Source organism: Musa acuminata, chromosome BXJ3-4 (genome assembly GCF_036884655.1).
Source record: "Musa acuminata AAA Group cultivar baxijiao chromosome BXJ3-4, Cavendish_Baxijiao_AAA, whole genome shotgun sequence".
Taxonomy (NCBI): domain Eukaryota; kingdom Viridiplantae; phylum Streptophyta; class Magnoliopsida; order Zingiberales; family Musaceae; genus Musa; species Musa acuminata.
Window position 1 is genome coordinate 5,944,302 of NC_088352.1, and position 20,281 is coordinate 5,964,582.

The 20,281-nt window shown below is 40.1% G+C and overlaps 3 protein-coding genes across 5 annotated transcripts; 1 reads left to right on the forward strand and 2 right to left on the reverse strand.

The window, feature by feature from the left end:
- The first annotated feature begins 280 nt into the window (after positions 1-280).
- LOC135636226 (2-methylene-furan-3-one reductase-like) lies at positions 281-3,977 on the forward strand. Its single transcript, XM_065147856.1, has 4 exons — positions 281-825; positions 1,848-2,171; positions 2,736-2,895; positions 3,527-3,977. Exons 1-4 carry the CDS (start codon positions 352-354, stop codon positions 3,790-3,792), a joined length of 1,224 nt encoding a protein of 407 aa, XP_065003928.1. The 5' UTR covers positions 281-351; the 3' UTR covers positions 3,793-3,977.
- A 124-nt stretch (positions 3,978-4,101) lies between these two features.
- LOC103981596 (uncharacterized) lies at positions 4,102-5,166 on the reverse strand. The gene has a single exon (XM_018825449.2). It carries the CDS (start codon positions 5,107-5,109, stop codon positions 4,189-4,191), a length of 921 nt encoding a protein of 306 aa, XP_018680994.2. The 5' UTR covers positions 5,110-5,166; the 3' UTR covers positions 4,102-4,188.
- A 5,386-nt stretch (positions 5,167-10,552) lies between these two features.
- Positions 10,553-20,098, reverse strand: LOC103980887 (uncharacterized). Of its 3 annotated transcripts, XM_065149695.1 has the most exons (12): positions 19,941-20,048; positions 19,671-19,836; positions 18,573-18,881; positions 17,425-17,502; positions 16,754-17,340; positions 15,649-16,260; positions 15,427-15,584; positions 14,203-14,405; positions 13,977-14,110; positions 13,571-13,896; positions 13,388-13,491; positions 10,553-11,036 (listed from the first exon to the last, which is right to left on the reverse strand). In XM_065149695.1, exons 3-12 carry the CDS (start codon positions 18,862-18,864, stop codon positions 10,966-10,968), a joined length of 2,565 nt encoding a protein of 854 aa, XP_065005767.1. In that variant the 5' UTR covers positions 18,865-18,881; positions 19,671-19,836; positions 19,941-20,048; the 3' UTR covers positions 10,553-10,965. The 3 variants fall into 3 exon arrangements, with proteins under 3 accessions (XP_065005767.1, XP_009395685.2, XP_065005766.1); XM_009397410.3 differs by lacking the exon at positions 19,671-19,836 and having other exon boundaries at positions 13,571-13,878; positions 19,941-20,098; XM_065149694.1 differs by lacking the exon at positions 19,671-19,836 and having other exon boundaries at positions 19,941-20,098.
- Between the last annotated feature and the right edge of the window lie 183 nt (positions 20,099-20,281).

Here is a 20,281-nt window from a genome sequence, read left to right on the forward strand (position 1 = left end):
AAAGAAAAGCAATTAATTATTTGGATAAGGAATGATCTAATGCACGGGACTTCCAATGATAGCAAATTTGGGATGATTAATTATTTGTTTGAGGAAAATGATGGGTTTTTTTGCAATTTGAAGTGGCAAATTGATTCGTTTCCTATGGCCCAAATCACACACGATTCTGCAATTCCACGAAGACGACGATTCCTTTGCAGTGCCGCCGCTCACCCCTAACAACCATCTTCCACCACGAGTCCTCCTTCATGATGCACATAACTTATCCACACGTGGCAGCCGAGAAACTACCCGTTACGGGTGGAAGTTCACCTATGATCACTGGTGGTGCTCACAACCTCTTCACGTTACATGCAAGCAGTACCCCCGCTGCCACTTGCTAGCAGGCGAGCTCGGTCGGTGAGATTAGTCGCAATGGAAGCCCTGCTCACCTCATCCATCCCCTCGAAGACCCTTTCCCTTCCCTTCCCCATTCAAACACCTTATCTCAGGCCTTTACCCCCGATTCACTCGGTCTCCATTAGAGAGAGAACTAGCACAACGAGAAGGAGAGCAGGACGAGTTCATAGGATTCCGCTCGTCAGAGCCTCTGCCAGTTCTTCTTCCACAGAAACAGTGACAGCTGTTTCAGAGATTCCGGCCAAGATGAAGGCCTGGGTTTACGACGATTACGGTGCAGCGGACCTGTTGAGGCTCGACGAGGGTATCTCGGTCCCGGAAGTGAAGGAGGACCAGGTCCTCATCAAGGTCGTCGCTGCCGCCCTCAACCCGGTGGATTACAAGAGAAGGCAAGGGAAATTTAAGGCCACTGATTCTCCCTTACCGGTGAGTTCCGTTTCCCGTCAGTACCAATCTGTATTCTCTTTTCGTAGTATCTACCACTCTATGACAGATTGACGCTTTCATTGGTAGCAGAATCGAATTGCATAACATCGGAGAGGAATTTAAGCATATATTGTCATCCAAGAAACAAAAAACACACACAATGAAGCAATCTCATCAGATGAAGAGGTCTTAATTTGAGTTATAGTTTAAGGTAGAGTTAAGTGTTGTGTCCATCTGCGGCCTCTGTATTGTGTTTGTGACAGAGGAGAAAAAGAAGGAGGAGACCTTGCATCATTTACCTTGTATGAGGATGCATTACACACATTGCAGATTTCTGCAGAGCGAATTAGCAATTGGACTAAGAAACATAAGTTGAATGAATTATGGAAGATGTAATCAACCAGTAATCGTTAGTTGACCAATTAGATCAAATAAGTATTTGGTCCATCAGAAGTGACAGGTGGAAACCCAAAAGACTAGTAAACAAGGCCTAGTTTTGTTCAAAAACCAAGAACTTTAAGAGGAAAAGCTAGATAAATGGTTCAGATAACATTATTTGCTTGTTGGTAAATTATTCTGAGAAGCCATCCAAATGTTGTGTATTCACATATAGTCAACTTGTAAAGTTGACCTAGGTGGAAGATCAATTTGCAATCAGAATTGCTAGAGATGGTGCATTTGGTTTATTTTTTGTTATATCACATTTACCACTAGGATGGAAGGATTGGTCATAGTTGAGTATATTGAAGGTGCTTAAAGTGAGGCAAATGTGGCAGAAATGCATTTCACACTCCAATAAAATAATGATTTGTAAGGAAATTGTGAAAATTTCAGTACGGGGATACAGATACAGTAGACAGTAAACATCATAGCTGATCTTTACTGAAACAAAGCATCATCCAGGAGGTAACTTGAAACAACCAGATTATGTTATTGGAACATATGATGAAAGTATATGCACACTTCTTTGTTTTATACCATTATGCTGCTTCATAATCTCTTTTTGTTTTTTCTGTGGGCAGACTGTTCCAGGTTATGATGTGGCTGGTGTAGTTGTTAAAGTAGGAAGCCAAGTAAAAAACCTGAAGGTAGGAGATGAAGTATATGGGGACATTAATGAGAAAGCTTTAGAGAACCCAAAGCAGTTTGGATCACTTGCTGAGTACACATCTGTAGAGGAGAAATTGTTAGCTTTAAAGCCCAAGAACATAGACTTTGTACAGGCTGCAGGGCTACCTCTTGCAATCGAAACAGCCAATGAAGGCCTCGAAAGATCTGGGTTTTCTGCTGGTAAATCAATCCTCGTACTGGGCGGTGCCGGTGGAGTTGGTTCTCTAGTAATCCAGGTAACGTTCATTTCCATTTGTGTCTTTGATGAACTGTCCTGATTATTTTTATATTCAGGATCTAAGTAGGTCTTCTAGTCCTTTTCTGAATATTCTTTTTAGAAATGTCAATCTTCTACTGCTTTACTCAGACATGAAATAATTTCTTTTATAAGTTTTCTCCTATAATTTTAAACATTGGTGTTCTGAGGATTTATTTCTGAATGAAACTACAGGTTTATATTTATTTGTCTGGCCTTCTTATTAATCTAATATTTTCATCTGGTGCAATTGAAAACTTTTGTGTTGTATAATTTCACTATATCAGTGCTTTCTCTTTATAAATGAAAACCACAATGCATAATTAATGTTGCGGAACAAAGAATTCTTGGCTGCTAAAACATGTGTGAGTAGGAGAATTTTGCACAGTCAAGGAAATTATGAATTGAGCTAGATATCTAGTAGGTTTTTGGCCCATAATATCAATCCCAAGGAATTAATGATTTAGATAAATATATAGGCTCTCCAAACTAGTGTTTCAGAGTTGTGACTTCTTTTTTGTTCTTTTTTTATTGCTTTTCGCAGCTAGCTAAGCATGTTTTTGGTGCATCAAGGGTTGCTGCTACAGCCAGCACAGGAAAATTGGATTTACTGAAGAGCCTAGGAGCTGATTTGGCTATCGACTATACCAAGGAGAACTTCGAGGAATTGCCAGAGAAATTTGATGTGGTATACGATACTGTTGGTAGGCATACATACTTCATTCATCACTCTTACTCTCTGAATGAGGGAAAAAAAGAAAAGGAAATTTCATAAAATAAGATGGTTACTTAGTGATTTCTTCCAAACTTACAAAGCTATGCAACTCGGTTTTCAACCCAACATAAAGTTGAATGCAAAATTCAGAAACAAAGTTTAGGGAATAAGGATACACTTTAGAAGATTTCTCATCGAACTATGGTTTAATTGTTCAAGAATTTATAAAAAGTTCCATGGTACTTCTTTTGTGAAAACTATCACATTCAGGTCTCCCTGTGCTCCTCTTAGGCCAGACAGGTGTATCTTTGCTCTACGTTCATAATCCTTTATGGTATTAATGCATATAAAGGCATTTTATCAATTGTAGTATATTGCATATGATTTCAGATCAAGGCTTAACAATCTACGCATCTTTTTCCGCATACATTTGTATTCGCTGGTAGCTTACCGCGTGCAAGAAAATTCATACTTATCATTAGAAGTTACTGGAATTATTTCAAATTTTGCTGATATTGGCTTTTGCTTCACCGGATTCGGGAACAAATGCTGCTTTTGATTGCAGATGTTGCATAAATCTTCGTCTAATGTAACAATGTTGGATGCCAATTTATGCACAGGTCAGTGTGAGAAAGCAGTGAAAGCGGTGAAAGAAGCCGGCAGCGTGGTGGTGCTGACTGGTGCCGTGACACCACCAGGCTTCCGATTTGTTGTCACCTCTGATGGGGCTGTTCTGTCAAAGCTGAATACTTTCATCGAGGACGGGAAAATTAAGCCCGTAGTGGACCCAAAGGGTGCATTTCCTTTCTCTAAACTAGTGGAGGCATTCACCTATCTTGAAACTGGGAGAGCAACTGGGAAAGTGGTGATTCACCCAATTCCATGAAACAAAGTAGCAGTTCTCATTCTAGGAAGACCAATAAAATGAAGTATATGCCATGAGAGTTCAGTACTAGGAAAGACCAATAAAGCTGCTTTAGAAGAAGGCTCTTCTTTTGGCTACAGAGTTGTAATTCCTATCGTTCTTTCATACTGTCTACGTGGTTAATTGAGTATTGATGTTTTGCTTCATCATGTTGATTGCTGATGGATTTACTTGAGCCTTGAGAGAAAGATCAATTGCACGCCTCTCAATAGCAGGAGGATAATTTTATTGGAAACTAAATTTTAAGACGTCATTTTTCTCGAGGCTGAACATTGTTGAAGTGTTATGGTAGAAATGTTAATCTATACAACGAAAATGGTACATCTTTTCAGGTTTTACCAAAAAAAATATTTTTTGTTAAGAAAACAAACACACAAAAAGAAAACATAAGGAGAAAACAAAAACAAAGCGGCCGAGGCCATTCGCAATGGCGAAGAACCTGACCACGTTTTGCTTGTACGGCAAGAACGGCCGCCCGGCGCCGCGTTTCGCCGCCTGCCTGCTGCCTTTGCCAGAGTACACCTGGTCGCCGGTGACCAAATCCCACTCGACCCGCCTTCTCGGTTTCCCACCCTCCTTCTTCCCCTCCTCCTCTCCACTGTCGTCCTCTTTTACCGCGCCTGCCTCCGCCGAATCACGTCGAGGGTTTCGTGGTGAACACCCTCTCTTCTGCTCCGCGGAGAGGAGCACGAACTTCTCCTTCCCGTCGCTCTGGCTCCGTCTCTTTACCAGGTACCGGATGCGCCACCGCCGCAGGGACCCGGTGGAGTTGCTCTTCTTGCACCGCCCCTGCGCGGGCGCCTTCGGCTTCCTCGGCTCCCAGGCGCAGTACGTGCCCGGCGCGACCCGCTCCAGCTCGTCCACCTCCGACGACGACGACGTCGAGTCCAGGCTGGAGACCCGCTGCTGATCATTGCCCGACATCCGGCGGACCCGCTCTCGATGCGCGCGGCCATCGGCAGGGTAGAGAGTGCGGATGCGGCCGTCGAAGAAGATCTCGTCGGCGGCGGCCTTTTCTTTGCCGTTCTCGGGATCGATGAGCACGAGGGCGAATTCGAATTCGCACTCGTCCTGGTCATCCTCGCACTCCTCCTCGCTACCGTCGTCATTTCGACGAGGCGGTTCTGGAGGGCGAGGGGCGGCCGGGGAGATGGTCGTGTGGGAGTCGAAATGGACGGCGGGGATGCTCCTGGGGGTGTTGCGATGGGCGGCGGAGACGCAGCGATCACTTCTAAAAGGCGGGCAAGGCATGAGGGCAGGTTCGACTCTCGCTTGCATTGTCTGTCTGTTTCCGCGTCCTCTTTGTCTTCAGTTTGGGTTTTTTTGGCGTTAGTTATTTGGCTGTGTTTGGTGTTATATCGGCGACTGGAGATGGGAAGCGGTGGAGCGAGCCACTCGGAGTGTCGGGGCCGGAGAGCGTTTTAGGGCGTCAAGAAGACCGAGCCACCTCCGAGGGATGGTCGACGGTCTTTTAGGTCTCAATCCCTCTCCCTATTATTGTACATATCTAATCATTCTTTCTCAAAACAATTTGCATATATATATATATATATATAATGTTTATGCTAACCCCTATAATATATTTCTCTAAAGTTACACATTTTTTCCTCTCGGTGCTATGATCGTATTTTTATACTAACATTAAGAAGAGAGAATATCTTATGAAGATCCTATAAAGAAAACAGCTTGTAATCGTCCCGAAGTATTTTTGATCTTTCTAAAATATTCTTATGAATATTTCGCAGGAGATTTCTTCTGAGTAATCAACTCAAACTGTTTTCTAATTTTTTGAGAATATTCTTATAAATATTTTATAAGAAAGTCGATTTGTAATCGAACCAAACTGTCATATGGTCTTTTAATAATATTCCTATAAATATTTCGTAGGGGAGTCAATTCGTAATCGAATCAAATTGTCTTCTGATCTTCTAGGAATATTCTTATGAATATTTTGTAGGAGAGTTTTCATAATCAACCTAAATTGTCTTATGGTCTTCCGAGAATATTCTTATAAATATTTTATCGAGGAGACAACTATGCAACTCGGTAACTTACCCGAGCTACCTTTTGGACTTCAATCTTTGTGGGCAAAAGGGTGTTGGCTTGATATGGCATTGATGTGATGAATGATGGCTAGTTGATTTTATATTCGCTATCATTTGTCCTCCCAAAAGCATGCTTCGAAGTTTCTAGGGTTCGGAGCACATCTTCTTGGTCTTTACGTGCTTCAAGCATTCTTGCCTTGTACCTTTACGATGGATTTTATCGGGTGTGGGTGGAGTTTTCGTACCTTGTGCACCTCGGGTACTTTTCTTGATTTGATTATTTGTTATAACGAATTTCTTCTTATGTGGGTCAGGTTTACTTGACTCATGCATCTTGGGCGCCTTCCTGGCCCAATTTTTTATCGTAGCGGATTTCTTCTTATACGAGTCCGGCGTGCCTGACTCACGGGCCTTGAGCGCCTTCCAGACCCATTTTTCTACCATAACATATTTCTTCTTACACGGGGTCGGGTTTGCTTGACTCATGTGCCTTAGGCGCCTTCTTGGCTTATTTTTTTGTCATAGTAGATTTCTTCTTTTGCAAGTCGGTTTTGCTTGACTCACGCGCAGTGGGCACCTTCTTGACCCTTTTTTTCGTTATAGTAGATTTTTTCTTACACGGGTCGGGTTTGCCCAACTCACGCGTCTTAGGCACCTTCCTAGCCCATTTTTTCGTCGTAGCATAATCCTCCTTACGTGGGTCAATTTGACCCACGTGCCTTGTCGAAATGATCCCATGGATGTACTTTGTCTTGGTTGTGGAAGGTGACTTTGTGTGGGAGTGGAAGACCTGGGAGTGGAAGACCGTCTTAACTTAATTGGGGCCACGTAGTCATGGGCTGGATTCCACATATGGTACCAGGAAGGTGCACCCATGAGGTGTTGCCCGAGGAGCTGGGTTTGACCCAATCGAGCCAAGACGTAGGCACCAACCGACCGAGAAAGAGGTATAAAGTAGTCGTGAGGAGGGGCCCCCATCTTCTAAGTAGGAGGAGGTCTGAGGGGTCCATCATGAGTGGAAGCCCAGTTTCGCTAGCGTTAGAGCTTGCGAAGAGCCCTATTTTGGCAGCGCCAGAGCCTGCGGAGAGTCCCAAGGGCCTCGGGTCTCCCTTGGGCCATAGAGAAGAGGGGTCAAGGTCGATGGTTGACCTATGCAATGGAAGATCTCAACCCTTCATTGCTTCGATGATAGCTGACTTATCTATTTCGACTTTAGGCTCCCCATTACAGCCAAGATCGGGAGGCCTACAGGAGGAGCAAAAGTTATGGGATGAAGGCAAAGCCTCAGAGCAGTACTATCAGGGATCTCTTTGTCTAGGTCTGGCAAAACAGATCTATCTCTCCCCTTCTAAAGAGTTGCTCAATCAAGGTTATTGCTATGAAATACTAGTAAGCAAAGACACTCAATTCGGAGCTTGAGAAGAAGACTAGTGTGGCGAAAGAGTGAGCTTGGGAGCTCAGGGAGATACCCGAGGTTGAGCGGGTCAAGGCATCGAGGTATCAAGAGGAGGTAATCACTAAGTACAAGGCATCTATGAGATTTAAAATAGGGTTGGAAAGGTCAGGGGTCACCTCATATCAATTTGGATATTTGATCGCCTTAACCCATTTCAAGGTATGATATCTAAGACAGGAGCTTAAGGGGGACCCGTTCACTGACTACCCCGACGACCAAGGCATCTAGATAGAAAGTAAGATAGCTTTATTGATAACCTCAACTCGTCGCCTTGCTTGGGCCTTTGATTTGATACAACATTCTTTTGCCTTTTTATAGATCGATGTCTAAATTTGTTTGTGAAGACCCGATCTATCTACTATAATTTTCTTTTTGGAGGAATGGAAAAAGACACTTTCTACTAACTTAAAGTGTACCTCGATCAGACCCCGAGGGGAGGGGGGGCTCAAGGATAAAACTTTTTTAGGTTAGAGATATACCACATTCTTGATAATGTCCCACCTTTTGTTGTTCCGAGGCGATAAGTTCATTTACGATCCCAAGGAGGAAGATTAAGTCGCATGTATCAACCATGACCCTTTTTATGCAGGAGCTGACCATCCTTACGGAGACCATCAAGGCATCATCATGGTTTGGGTCGAGGCGTTTTGTTTCTTCCTTTTTTAGAGTTACTTGTTGTTTGCCCTTGGTCTTGAGGAGTTTGCCAATGATGGCTCGAGCATAAGCTTTGCGACCCAATGTGTTGTCTCCTCCTGAATTGGGCCGCCGATAATGATGTTTATCTGTCTTTTGACCAACCCCTAAAGTCAGGGTGATGGCTTTTGACGTCTTCGAACGAACCACCTGAGGTGTCCTTGTCGTATAAGTACCTCGATCTGTTCCTTCAAGTTGTGACAATCCTTCGTATCATAACCGTAATCGCAATAGAAATGGAAATACCTGGATTTGTTTCTCTTTTCGAGTAGAGTCCTCATTGGTCGAGGGTCTCTCAATAAGCCTCTTTTCCTTATCTACAAGAAAACTTTCGTCTTAATCAAATTCAGTGGGGGTTAGTTCGAATCGCTAGTGAGGCAAGTCGAGTCATTCACCTCTCCTCCACCATGGCGATCTTGGGGTGGGGGCGAATTATGGTTGCTCTTAACTCGCTCTCTTGTGAGGTTCCCCACACTTGCTTGAGACCATTGTATCAACGGTAATGTACTAATTGGCTTTTTGAAGTACTTCAAGCATCGTTGTTGATGTTCTTTCTACCAATGATCAAAAGAGGCGGGAGAGCTTTAGTCACATCATGAAGGACTGAATCACGAGTGAGTGGTGGACATTGTCCATACCTCATATCTCATTGGTGAATCGGTTAACGAAGTTTGCAAGTGTCTCCTCCTCGCCTTATCTTAATTTTGAAAGCATTGCTATCATGGGCCTCGGGCACACATTCCCAAGGAAGTGGAGCTCGAACTCCTTCACTAGTTGAGCGAAGGAACTGATAGAAAGTGGTTTTATATGAGCATACCATTCTCTTGTCGAACCCTTTAAGGTGGTTGGGAAGGCGGAGTACATCAGGGTGTCCGAGGTGTCATGCAACGACATCTAAGTTCGGAAGGTAGTGATGTGCTCCACTGGGTCAATAGCACCATCAAAGGTTTCTAATAATGGGGAGGAAAAAATTTTGTGGGGATCAGCTCCTCTTGTATGTTCTTAATAAACGGGAACTGACCTAATATAGAGTCAATCTGCTCCTCACCCTTGGATTGGTGGAAGTCGCAACATATTTCTTATAGGCGTCGATCCATTTGTCGCAATCGGATCCTTAAGGAGTTAACCGTTGAGTCGGTCGAGTGGGACTTGGACTCAAGCGAAGTGGAGCAGCGGTGTGGTAACCCACCGAATTCTATAGTTATGGAGCGGGGAGCTCTCTTAGCTGATGGTTCGACAGGTCATGGATGCTCACGAGGGGCTGGCAGATTATTAGGCAGAAGGATCTCAACAAACACCAACATCGATGGCTGAGACAATGGCATCACTTGCTGGTCTGGCCGACGTAGGAGTGGGGTGACCACCTATTTTATTCCAACTAGTGCTTGCATATGCTGGATGAGATTCAAGAGTGCCTCGGTAGGAACGAGGAGATGGTTAAGCGGCACTCATGAAGATGAAGGTCTAGGGTCTTTAAACGAACGCCAGTACTATAGTGGTACTTGCAACGAGGTGAATGTATCTATGTGGGGGAAACGTGGGTGCTTTCCAGTCCAAGTGAAAGTATCATGGATTGGAGATACTGCCTCACCCGGATGTTCATGGACAGGGTTGGCCTGCCGGTGCTCCTACGATATCGGGCCCTCCTTCTAGTACCAAAATGTTAGGGAAAAATATTGTTGAGGTATGTGTCAACACCATATGGCGTTGATCCGTATGTGAGGAGCCATCCAGGATAAAGCGAGGTTTCTCCGGTCTCGTTCTTGCACAAAAACCAAAGTCGAAAAGGGTTTCCTAATCCAATCTCTCTTATGCTTAACTTAACACTTAATTACACCTTTTCTCCATCCTTAATTTAGAACTAAGGACATATTTTTATACAAACATCAAGGGGAGAGAATAACTTATAATGATCCTAAAGAGAAGATAGTTCGTAACCGTCTCAAACTGCCTTTTGATCTTCCTAAAATATTCCTGTGAATATTCCACAAGGGAGCCGGTTCATAATCGAACCGAACAGCCTTTTGATCTTCTAAAAATATTCCTGTGAATATTCCATAAGAGAGCCGGTTCATAATTGAATTGAACTGTCTTTTGATATTCTGAAAATATTCCTACGAATATTTCGTAGGGGAGCCGATTCGTAATCGATCCAAAGTCTTATGATCTTTTGAGAATATTCTGCCAATGAGATAACTTGATAATTCTTTTGAGAATATTCCGTTGAGAAGACAACTTGATAATTAACTCGAGCTATTTTTGGGCTTTGATATTTGTGGACAAAAGAATATTCGATAACTAACTCGAGCTATTTTTGGGCTTTGATATTTGTGGATAAAAGAATTTTAGCCTGTGATATGATATTGACATGACGAATGATGATGATTAACTAATTTTATATTCTCTATCACCATGCATAATTTTTTCTTAATACTCTCAAATTCATACAATTTCTAAAGCAATCATTATGCCTTCGAGGTGGACATAATAGTTGCCTTAACATTACTTTATTGACAAAGGGAAACCAAAAACACAAATTCCATGTGTCGATTTCTCATAGACCTAATAAGTTGGACCCACACGTGTACAAGATCCCCTTTCATCATTCACAAAGATAACTAACTATAAATGAAGGGCAAATTTACTGATATTTTGACTAGAAGAATTTCCTGGGTTTCTTGTTGGATATAGAAGCAAAAAAAAAAAATCAGAAACTACTCTATAGTGTGAATACAACAAGAAATCAAAGTGGCACACATGATTTTGTCTTCCGATTCCAGCAGTCTAAGATCACAGTAATGCTGTTGAATGCTCAGCAAGCTGCTTCTCTATATACTTTCCATCATCTTGTATCATGAGAATCCTAGCAGGAAACATCATCTTGATCCACCAAGATGTTTAGTATCACCATATCCTGATACTATAAATGGTTGGCATGCTTTATAAAATTCCAGTTGCAATGCTGGAAGTTGCATGGATCTTCAAAGAATGCTCTGGCACGAATGTCAGACCTGCCATGTTGAAAAACACTAATGACACATCAATTATCACAATCAAACATTAAGTCTTCTAACAGAAAAAAAAAAAAAAAATCAAAGCTACTAATATATTTTATATTAGTATTTTTTGACTACTTAATTTCTTTTTTTTTTAGGTTACATTGTTGTGGGCATCGAAATGATATTTCTTCTTCAAAGAGGACAGAAAGGGATGCAATTCTTTATCCAGCCAATAGGATCTCTGAAGAACATCCAACTTTCCCAAGAAACCCCCAACAAAACACAAACTTTCAGTGGCAATGTAATTTATCTGATCACCTGACATAGAGCCTTCATCATTTCCACATGAAAACCATTCCTTCACAAACATACTTGCGTATTAAAGAAGTGCCTAAGTAAACCTCTAGCTATATTTTTCAGATAAGAACATCAGACTACATACACATGTTGCATCTACGGATATCCACACACTTGTTCGGAATAGTTTCCTTCTCTAGATAGCATCAGTGAGATATTATGAACGTCCAAATAGAGCACCAATGAAAAATTAGATTGTACTAATAAATAAATATTAAGAAAAGAAGAAGGCAACCAAAACATGAAGAACATTTCGCTGTTTGACTGACATTCCGGTTGATATCTATATTGTTATGTTATAATACAAAATAGCAAGCTTAAATAAAATCTACAGCATGGTACAAGAGCCTGTCATGCCGTTAACAAGCATAAAGGTCACAAACCAAAACATCAGACTCCAAGCCTGCTACCTCCAGGTTAGTTCCAAATGGAGGAAAAAAGGTTGATGGATGATAATGCTAATAGGCTCATGTAAAAAACAAATTTCACGAACCTGCCCATGCACTGATGGCAACAGAGTCTGTTATGTTTGATATTCAATTACCTTTTCATATACACAAATTACAGATTTTCTTATACATATAAGCAATCGAATACACCCATCCACCACTCAATTCGAAAAATAAAGCAAAACACAACTGAAATATGTCATAATGGACCAGACAGAAGAATAGAAGAGATATAAGAAAAGCTTAGGCAAGACAAGACGCAGTCTTTAAGAATTCAGATAGTATTCTACACAACTTAAAAGAATAAAGGTGACATAAAAAGATCAAACTAAATGAAAACCATTAGTGGAATTAGTAAATGGGAGAAATCTGATTTAGGTGAGAATCCATAGTGATGAAATCTTCTGTATAAGAGAGCAAGTTTTACTGTGTAACTAATGAAAACATTAGAAAGCAATTGGAACAAGAGATGAAGAAAAGCACAAGTCTTGTGCATGCTTGCACATAAACATCAATATAAAGAGACAGACATTAATAAAGATATGTATCTCGTTCTCTATAGTAATGTTTATATATATATATATATATATATATATATATATATATATATATATATATATATATACAAAATACAACCATGTCGGCAACCGTAAATAACCATATTGTGATCAAGGATTACTGTACCGCTCGAAATGGTATGGTATGGGCAGTACATACTGGTCCGGGCATGGACCGGTATGCGGACCACTCCGTTTCGGGCGATCTGAATTAAAATAATAAAAAAATTAAAAAGTGGTGGGCCCTAGTCCATTTCAGCACTAAAAAAAAGGCAGATTAGGGCTCTTCTTGAAAAGTGGTCGGCCCTAGTCCTCTTCGCTGCTTCGCCATTGCGATGCTGCAGCGGCACTACCTTCGCCATTGTGATGCTGCTGCTTCCCTTCAACGTTGCCGCTGCTTCCTGGGTATCGGCACTTCTTCCCCTCCTTTTCTTTCTTCTTCTTCCTACTTCCTCTGTTCTTCCACTAGACCTTCCTTTTCAACCTCTTTTTCTTCCTCGTCGAAACACCAGCATGCACCGGCGTACCATGTGTTAAAATACTGGTACGCGGAGACATGTGCCATGCCGCCGATCGGCACACTGGCTCAGATGGATAAGTCAAACCTTGATTGAGACTACTAGCTATGTATAAGAAAAACCATTGTGTTGGTGGGTTTTTCTTTTTTCTATTGTATTTTTTGTGAGAGAAGGGAAGTCAATGAATAACTTATATATTAAAGCAAGTATTGTTGTAGCTAGTTACCCAACAAAAGTTTACTGCACATCTGGCCGTTGTTCTCACATTCAAGTGATATTTCTTCCACAACTTGTTGATTTAGTCAATTGAACGTTAGAAACTTACTGACCATATCACCATGCATGAGAAATATCTTTCTAACCAACAGAGCTTCCCCTTAAATTTCTCAAAGGCACAGATTATTGTCGTTCTAATTGGACTCATGCATGAAAAAAAATCAAAGTTCTAAATCAATGCTAAACAAATATTACGAGAGAAATACCTTTCTCCTTAACAGCTATCTGCAGAGTATCAAGTGTAATTATCCCATCAGTCAAAGGGAGAAGCTCAAGCTTCACAGTGGCGCTTGAACGTGCAGGAATGCATCTGTAATGGAATGGTATCAAAAAGATAAGCTTTTATACTACAAGACTTTATGTACAATGGGGACTATAGATAATATTACCCAAGGGGAACAGCACTCTGCAACCATAAATGTGTAAAGCCTGCGCTGTTACTTAATATGACATCAGACATCATAGCAGTCCGTTCAACAGAACTTGATGTTTTTCCATCATCACAGCTTTCTTTCTGGGATTTGGTTGCAACAGGCACTGAACTTCCCACATAATCATGAAAAGTGGCATGTGAGTTCATCGGAGTTCTCGGAGTAGAACTCAATGACAAAACTGAAGGAGAAGTTGGTATTTCTGGAGCAAGAACAGTAAATGTAAGATCTTCAGTTGTTAAATTTGTAGCTTTAAGGGTCAACACCTGAAAAAAATCACATGGCTGAAATTGTTAGATTATTTCAATAGTCCAAAAGTCACATAGGACTAAAACAAAGAACCACAAGAAATAAGTCATGATACCTTAACAGGAAGTTGAGGTGCCCTGGAATTTGGGATATCACTTTGTTTATGAGTTTCTGATGCTATGGAAATCATAAGATCCCTTGCAATATGTGGCCGCCAATCTGTTAGCTGCTTGAAGAACAATTTTGATTCTATGACCAAAGAAATTGCAAGATTCAAAATTAAACTATTAACAAAATGATCTTGAACTATGCAATTATGTCATCCAGGGTTCCTGTAGTACCAGTATAATTGCAATGACAAGATACCAAAATGGCGAACTGCTTTGCAGTGCAAGAAACCATCATCCCGTCACTACTATTTGACATCATATGTGTATTTGAGGGAGCTGCATTTGTTCTTGAATACATAATCTCACCATTACCCTTAGAATCTCCATTTATAGCACTTGCCAACTTGAGAATAAAGGAGTGCTCCTCACCCCTCCTGCATAGGTAATCATCATGAGTTAAAATAATTTTTTTTTCTTAGCATTCATCTATTATCTAATGAATTACAAGTGTCTCTTCTCTGATCTTCCAAAGATTAATATGATACAAAAACTTACAATTTGACAAATATAACAGAGAGAAAGTACAATTCACGTACATTCATCAGAAATCATTTCTGAAATTACACGAGCAACAATTTCTCTTTTAAAATAGCCCCATATGTGATTTCCAATTGATGATGTAAGTTAATATATATGATACTATAATTTCTAATGATTGCATGTGTAGTTCAAACCAGGGTGACTAATCTACTATATTTGTACTAGGTAAAACCATGATAATGCGTAAAGTCTGTATCAAGCTTTAGAATATGCCCATAATGATCTGTACAGACTGTTATTTGCCAGTCCAACAGCTATCATTTGCTTGTTTCAGTCTGGTATGAGCTGTATTGCCTGATAAGCTCACCATACCGAACTTACTGGGAGGTAAACAACCCAATACTGATTGGTACCAGATGATAAGCCTACCACCTAGAACCCACATTCTTTTTGTTTCTAAATAACAGTTGGTTCTCTCTCTCTCTCTCTCTCTCTCTCTCTCTCTCTCTCTCTCTCTTTATTGTACCCAAATTATTTTTTAAATGATAGCTGTCTTCTCCTCCTGCCACCTCACTGCCGCTGCCTCCTCTCTGGTACATCACTGCTGCCTTCTACACCCCATAGCATCACTGCTGCCTTCTGCACCCCATAGCATCGCTGTCACCTTCTACACCCCATAGCATCACTGCCACATTCTAGAACCCATAGCATCACTGCTGCCACATCCTCCTCCCCCTGGCAGACATCACCACCACCACCAATTCCTCCTCTCTGCTTCCTCTTACATGGAACATGCATGTGATTGTGAAAGAAAGAAGCCACGATATTACATTATCAACAAAGTGGTGTACATCTATAATGATATATACCAAAAGCAAAAGTACTAAGCAATAGAATAGCACCACTAGAAGAAACCTGAGGGCAAGGCTTGGTAAGTTGTGATCATTTCCTGCGTCAATACTAGCAATTGGTAGGTACAGAGGTCGACCTTCTTTTGATGCTTCCTCTTCAGCGACAATAGTTATCGCATCCAAATAGATAACTATATCAGGTATATGAGCTGGAGACACATTCTACAAAAAAAATTTGCCCTCGTAAAATTGACAAACGAAAGTAAATTGAAAACATAAATAATACCTTTATTTGAACACAAAGTACATCCTCCGTATTGCATTCAGCAGCAAAAGAACGGATTTCAAGTGGTTGAATAATTTCAAGCTTTCGGCGCCACCTCCTGCCCGGTAAATATATGCCATCCAAGCCACAATGTGTAGAAAAGCGTTCTGGCTCCAATGAGACACCTCGAAATGATAAAAGCCTTTCATTTCCTGTATCCTGATTTTTTGTAAGCTTCTCTGATGAAAAGCGATCAAAGTCTTCAGGATCAAAAGCAGGTTTTGAGTTGGAAAATGAAGTCGCAGATGATGGTGGTCCAGTAACTTGAGGAAGTGAAGACATGGAGTAGCTTCTGAAGTGACTGAAAGAAAAAAATTGTGACCCAGAGGCAGGATATGTTGGTTTTTGTGATATACTTGAGCTTAAAGGAGGTGAAAGTGACCGAGGAGGTAATGTTCGATCCAAGGGAAGCAACCAATCAAGCAGTTCCCAATATGGATCATCCTTATTTGGAACCAACAAATTGTTGTGGTTCTCAAAAGCAGAATTACTAGATCGGTATTTTTCAAACTGGATAACCTCAAGAACAGCATCTTTTAAATTACTCACTCCAACATTCACTTCTAAAAGAACCTGCAGCCATCCAATAGACAAAATAAGCATGATACATTGATATAAAACAATACTATTGGCATTTTATTTTGAAACAAATCAGTGAAAAAAATAAAAATATGCAATTGATTGAAACTTTGCCAATCAATGGAGAAGAAGATTCAAACTCTTAAGCGATGAAATTCATGCATTTAAAATTCATTATCAATTTCTAAACAATGTGGTTTTGAGCATTACTTGTCAAGTATTAGAATCAAAAACAAGGTGAAGTCAATTGCCATACAGGATAAGGCGATGTCCTGTAATATCCCTGAATTAAACTTGTAAATTACATAATTTCTTTGATGGAAACAGAAATATATATTACAATAACAATTAAAAGAAATTGTAAAATACGAAGACATAAACGACAGGCAAAGAGTCCCAAGTAATTGAATAATTCACACTTTGATCTCACATGTAAGCAGGTACGAGGTTTATTTTATTAGAAAATAAAAAAATGTCACAAACATACCACTACGTCGCCATTTGACAAAGAGTAGCATCTGACAGTATTTCTAGCCACTCCACCAGATGTAATGCCATCAAAACTACCCTTATCAACTATTGCACTAACAACATTGCACCTTGGAACCTTTTTTGATCCATCATTAGGGTGGCTTTTTCCCCCTACTACCTCAGAGTTCATTGAAGAGTTAACATTTCTTTTGGACCAAAGTTGTTCATCTGCCTCTGCAATTCTGACAAAAAAATTTGAATTTCTAAAACTTTGGAGTATACTCTCAATTTGTTGTTTATGTTGCTCCATATGAAGTAGACTCTCAGTTGCAGAAATATCATTTTGAGGACTCAATACACTTCCAGCAGAAATAGTTTCGATATTGTTTTCCACCTTTTGGCCAGAAGATTTTTCAGGTGTGCTACTAACAACTCCATTCAGACCAAGCGGACTAGGCATTTTCCCCAAAGTTTCAATATGTTGCTCCTTATTTGGGCTGGATTTACCATTTTTTGACATAACAGCAGCAACTTTAAATGGAGTTATGACTTCTGACACATGTTTTGATGCTGACAGGCAAACCAGTATCTGAATATGTTCACCTGAAAGTTAAAAAGCTGATCTGATCAGAGACAAAATGGTCTCTCTAAGATGATAAAACAACAATACAGAATAGAAGTAACTACCAGGAAAAATAAACGAACGGTCCAAGGATCTCAGTTGTTGTATATCTGCGGCATCAGGCCAGTTATCTGGAAGCTCCTCTGTAAGTATAAAGAGAAAAAGTAAACCAGATGGATAAAACAGTATGGTAGCTTTGAGTATCAGGATCAATATAGCATGTCATAAGCATTGTAATCAGATATACCTGGATTGAACCAAGATTGATAGATGTAAATGTTTAGACTTCTTTAATTAGCTGTACAGTTATTCAAGCAGAAAGGGAAACAGACGATATGTCTGAAAGCAAATATCCAATATAATTCAATAATTCCTATCTGAGAAAATCATATGAGCCAACTATCATTAGTCTTTTATGTACACAAATACCAATTCATGTCTTAATTTTAGAAGTAATATATGATGAACTTATTATGAAGTAGTAAAAAACTATGTTTCTTCAATCAGATGGCCTTAATTATCTTCCTCCTCTCTTACGAATTTTTTTCAAGTTTCTAATTGACTTCTTCGTAGCATCCACTCTGGTAAATTTCACTCCATCTTTCATCTTAGGTTATCTAAACAATAGAAACATACAGGTACACAAACACATAACTAAGAGTCATTTCTGAATCACTACAAGAGACATCAATTTCATGGAAGCCCAGAAAGCAGTCTAATATTTACTTGAGTATGCATCATTTACAATAAATCAAAACCAAACAAGGAGTATGTTTTTTGATCTTATATGAAATATCATTGGTTCTTCTATAAACAAGAACAATGTCAGATGGCATGTAGGCAAATCAACAACAAAATGACTGAGCATATCTAATGGAAACTTATAACCAAATTGAGCATGAAGGTTTTTAAACTCAAAACTGCAATCAGGGTAACATCCTGAACCTGTTTTAGCATTTTTCCTATTCCTATTCCAGAACTTGTGAATCATTGTCATAGGAAATTGAGGCAGCAAATACTAAGAAAAACAATCAGGAAGACTCTCAAGATTCACAATTAAGATTTACATTACATATAATCAGGCCAGTTCATTCCACAACATTTAAGTCAACACTCTTACTTATCCATGTTCCAGGGACATCTCAGCAAATTGAGATGAAATAATGGCTCTTAAAATGACTCAAAAAGTGATGAGATGTGCAAGTAGACATACTATATGGAATTGTTATCCATCCATCATCGTCTGAAACATCAGTATGGTTTCCAACAGGAAACTGATTTTTGGAAGTTGAACCTGGTGCTGAGCTACCTACAAATCCAACTTGTTCACTGTCTGTTAGAGCATCATTTCCTATAGAATGATTTGAAAATGTCTCTTCTGCAATAAGGCCCTCCAAAGTAGCAGCTGGTTTTGGAATAGGTCTCACAGCCTTTTGATGTTCAGGCTCCACAACAGTGGATACCTCAGGAACTACAGGTTGAGCAGTACGGATAAGAAAATTCATAGCTATGTCCAAAGTTCCTGCAAGATAAGATAAGAACTAGATGTCACCATATACTTCTCTTCCCATATGCAATGAGATTCTAGGGCACCTTAACCATAGCAAGAATCAATGTACCATGAGAAATAGGAAAAGACAGAATCAAAGCTTAAAAAATACCATGAAGTTCTTACATAGAATTTGGGGAAAAAAACACATGTATCACTCTAAAAGAAAATTTTGCGTTAAAAAAGAGTGTTGAAGGATCCACATCGACAAGGCAACATAAGTTGCTTACAACATAATAAAATAAAAAATGGAAATGCATGAGTATAGAATTCAGTAGCAGAGGCACAGCTTTGAGTTTATCTTACAGAAAGAAAAGAAAACGGAGCCAAGAAGCGTGTCAAAATCAGTTATAAATTCAAACTAAGCTGTGTCCAGATCAACGATTGTATTTGTACTAAAGTTTCCAAACCCATTGTTGATAAATTAGTCACCTAGACATGCCTAGAAGGTTGTAGTTATGTATAAATCCAAGCTTAATCATTTATCTGGTCTTGAAATAAATTTTATGTCCGAACATGTGCTAGTTCGAAAGGGCTGAACTAGATTACTTCCCTATATATACCAGAAAGGCAAGAACATTAAAGTTCAAGAATAAAGCTTAATTTAAGGAAGTGATCTGAGTACTTGAACAATGAACTCTTTATTAGTCCGCCTACTGCTAATGCCTTATCAATATGATACCTACGGAGGAAGACAACAAGAATGAAGAGCACATTTAGGAATTCGGCAACATCTGATTGTTTTAAAATTGCTAAACTTAGCGAGCACCACTTCAAACAGACCAAAGACCCTAAGAATAAAGATTCCTCGAAAGAACAAGAAACTTTTTATTCGACAATCGCCTGGGTTACAATCGATCTCTTCCCTTTCGTTGCAATCCCATCTAAGTTGCCAGAAAGAAGCCAAATCAAACGACAGAACTGAGGTCTGCGGCCGGGGACCAAAAAAAGCAACGAAATCAAAAACTGAACCAATCTGACTTCCACCTAGAATTCTCACGGATTTAGTAAGATAGATGAGACAATCCGAACCTGCTGCCGTCGACGAAGGGAGATCTTAGTCGAAAGCACAACGAAGATGAGATCTGAGTGAGAGAGGAGGAGAGGTTAGGGATGATTGGGTTCTCCTTGGTCCGGACTCGCCGAGGACCAGAAGAGGCCGATCTTAGGCAAAAGTATTATTTCCTCACCCATTCTTTGCCTGCTCTATGGTTGGTGAAACAGCGGTCCCAGGTGGGCCATAGTCAATTTTTCCAATCAAAGATGAAGGTTAACGAGTGGGTATATCAAGGTGAGTAGAAAAAGTCGTCACTGGTTCAACGATATTTATACACTTACTGGTCCACGTCACGTGCTTTGCGCGTGATAAGTTA

What these genes read in the sequence shown, in the direction of transcription:
- LOC135636226 (XM_065147856.1), top strand. Translation starts at nt 352, where the DNA reads ATGCAAGCAGTACCCCCGCTGCCACTTGCTAGCAGGCGAGCTCGGTCG. An exon ending in CCACTGATTCTCCCTTACCG is followed by an intron (nt 826 to 1,847) that starts GTGAGTTCCGTT and finishes TTCTGTGGGCAG; the next exon opens with ACTGTTCCAGGTTATGATGT. An exon ending in TTGGTTCTCTAGTAATCCAG is followed by an intron (nt 2,172 to 2,735) that starts GTAACGTTCATT and finishes TGCTTTTCGCAG; the next exon opens with CTAGCTAAGCATGTTTTTGG.
- LOC103981596 (XM_018825449.2), bottom strand. Translation starts at nt 5,109, where the DNA reads ATGCAAGCGAGAGTCGAACCTGCCCTCATGCCTTGCCCGCCTTTTAGA.
- LOC103980887 (XM_065149694.1), bottom strand. Translation starts at nt 18,864, where the DNA reads ATGAATTTTCTTATCCGTACTGCTCAACCTGTAGTTCCTGAGGTATCC. An exon ending in TACTTTGTGTTCAAATAAAG is followed by an intron (nt 15,585 to 15,648) that starts GTATTATTTATG and finishes TTTTTTTTGTAG; the next exon opens with AATGTGTCTCCAGCTCATAT. An exon ending in CACCTCAACTTCCTGTTAAG is followed by an intron (nt 13,897 to 13,976) that starts GTATCATGACTT and finishes TAACAATTTCAG; the next exon opens with CCATGTGATTTTTTTCAGGT.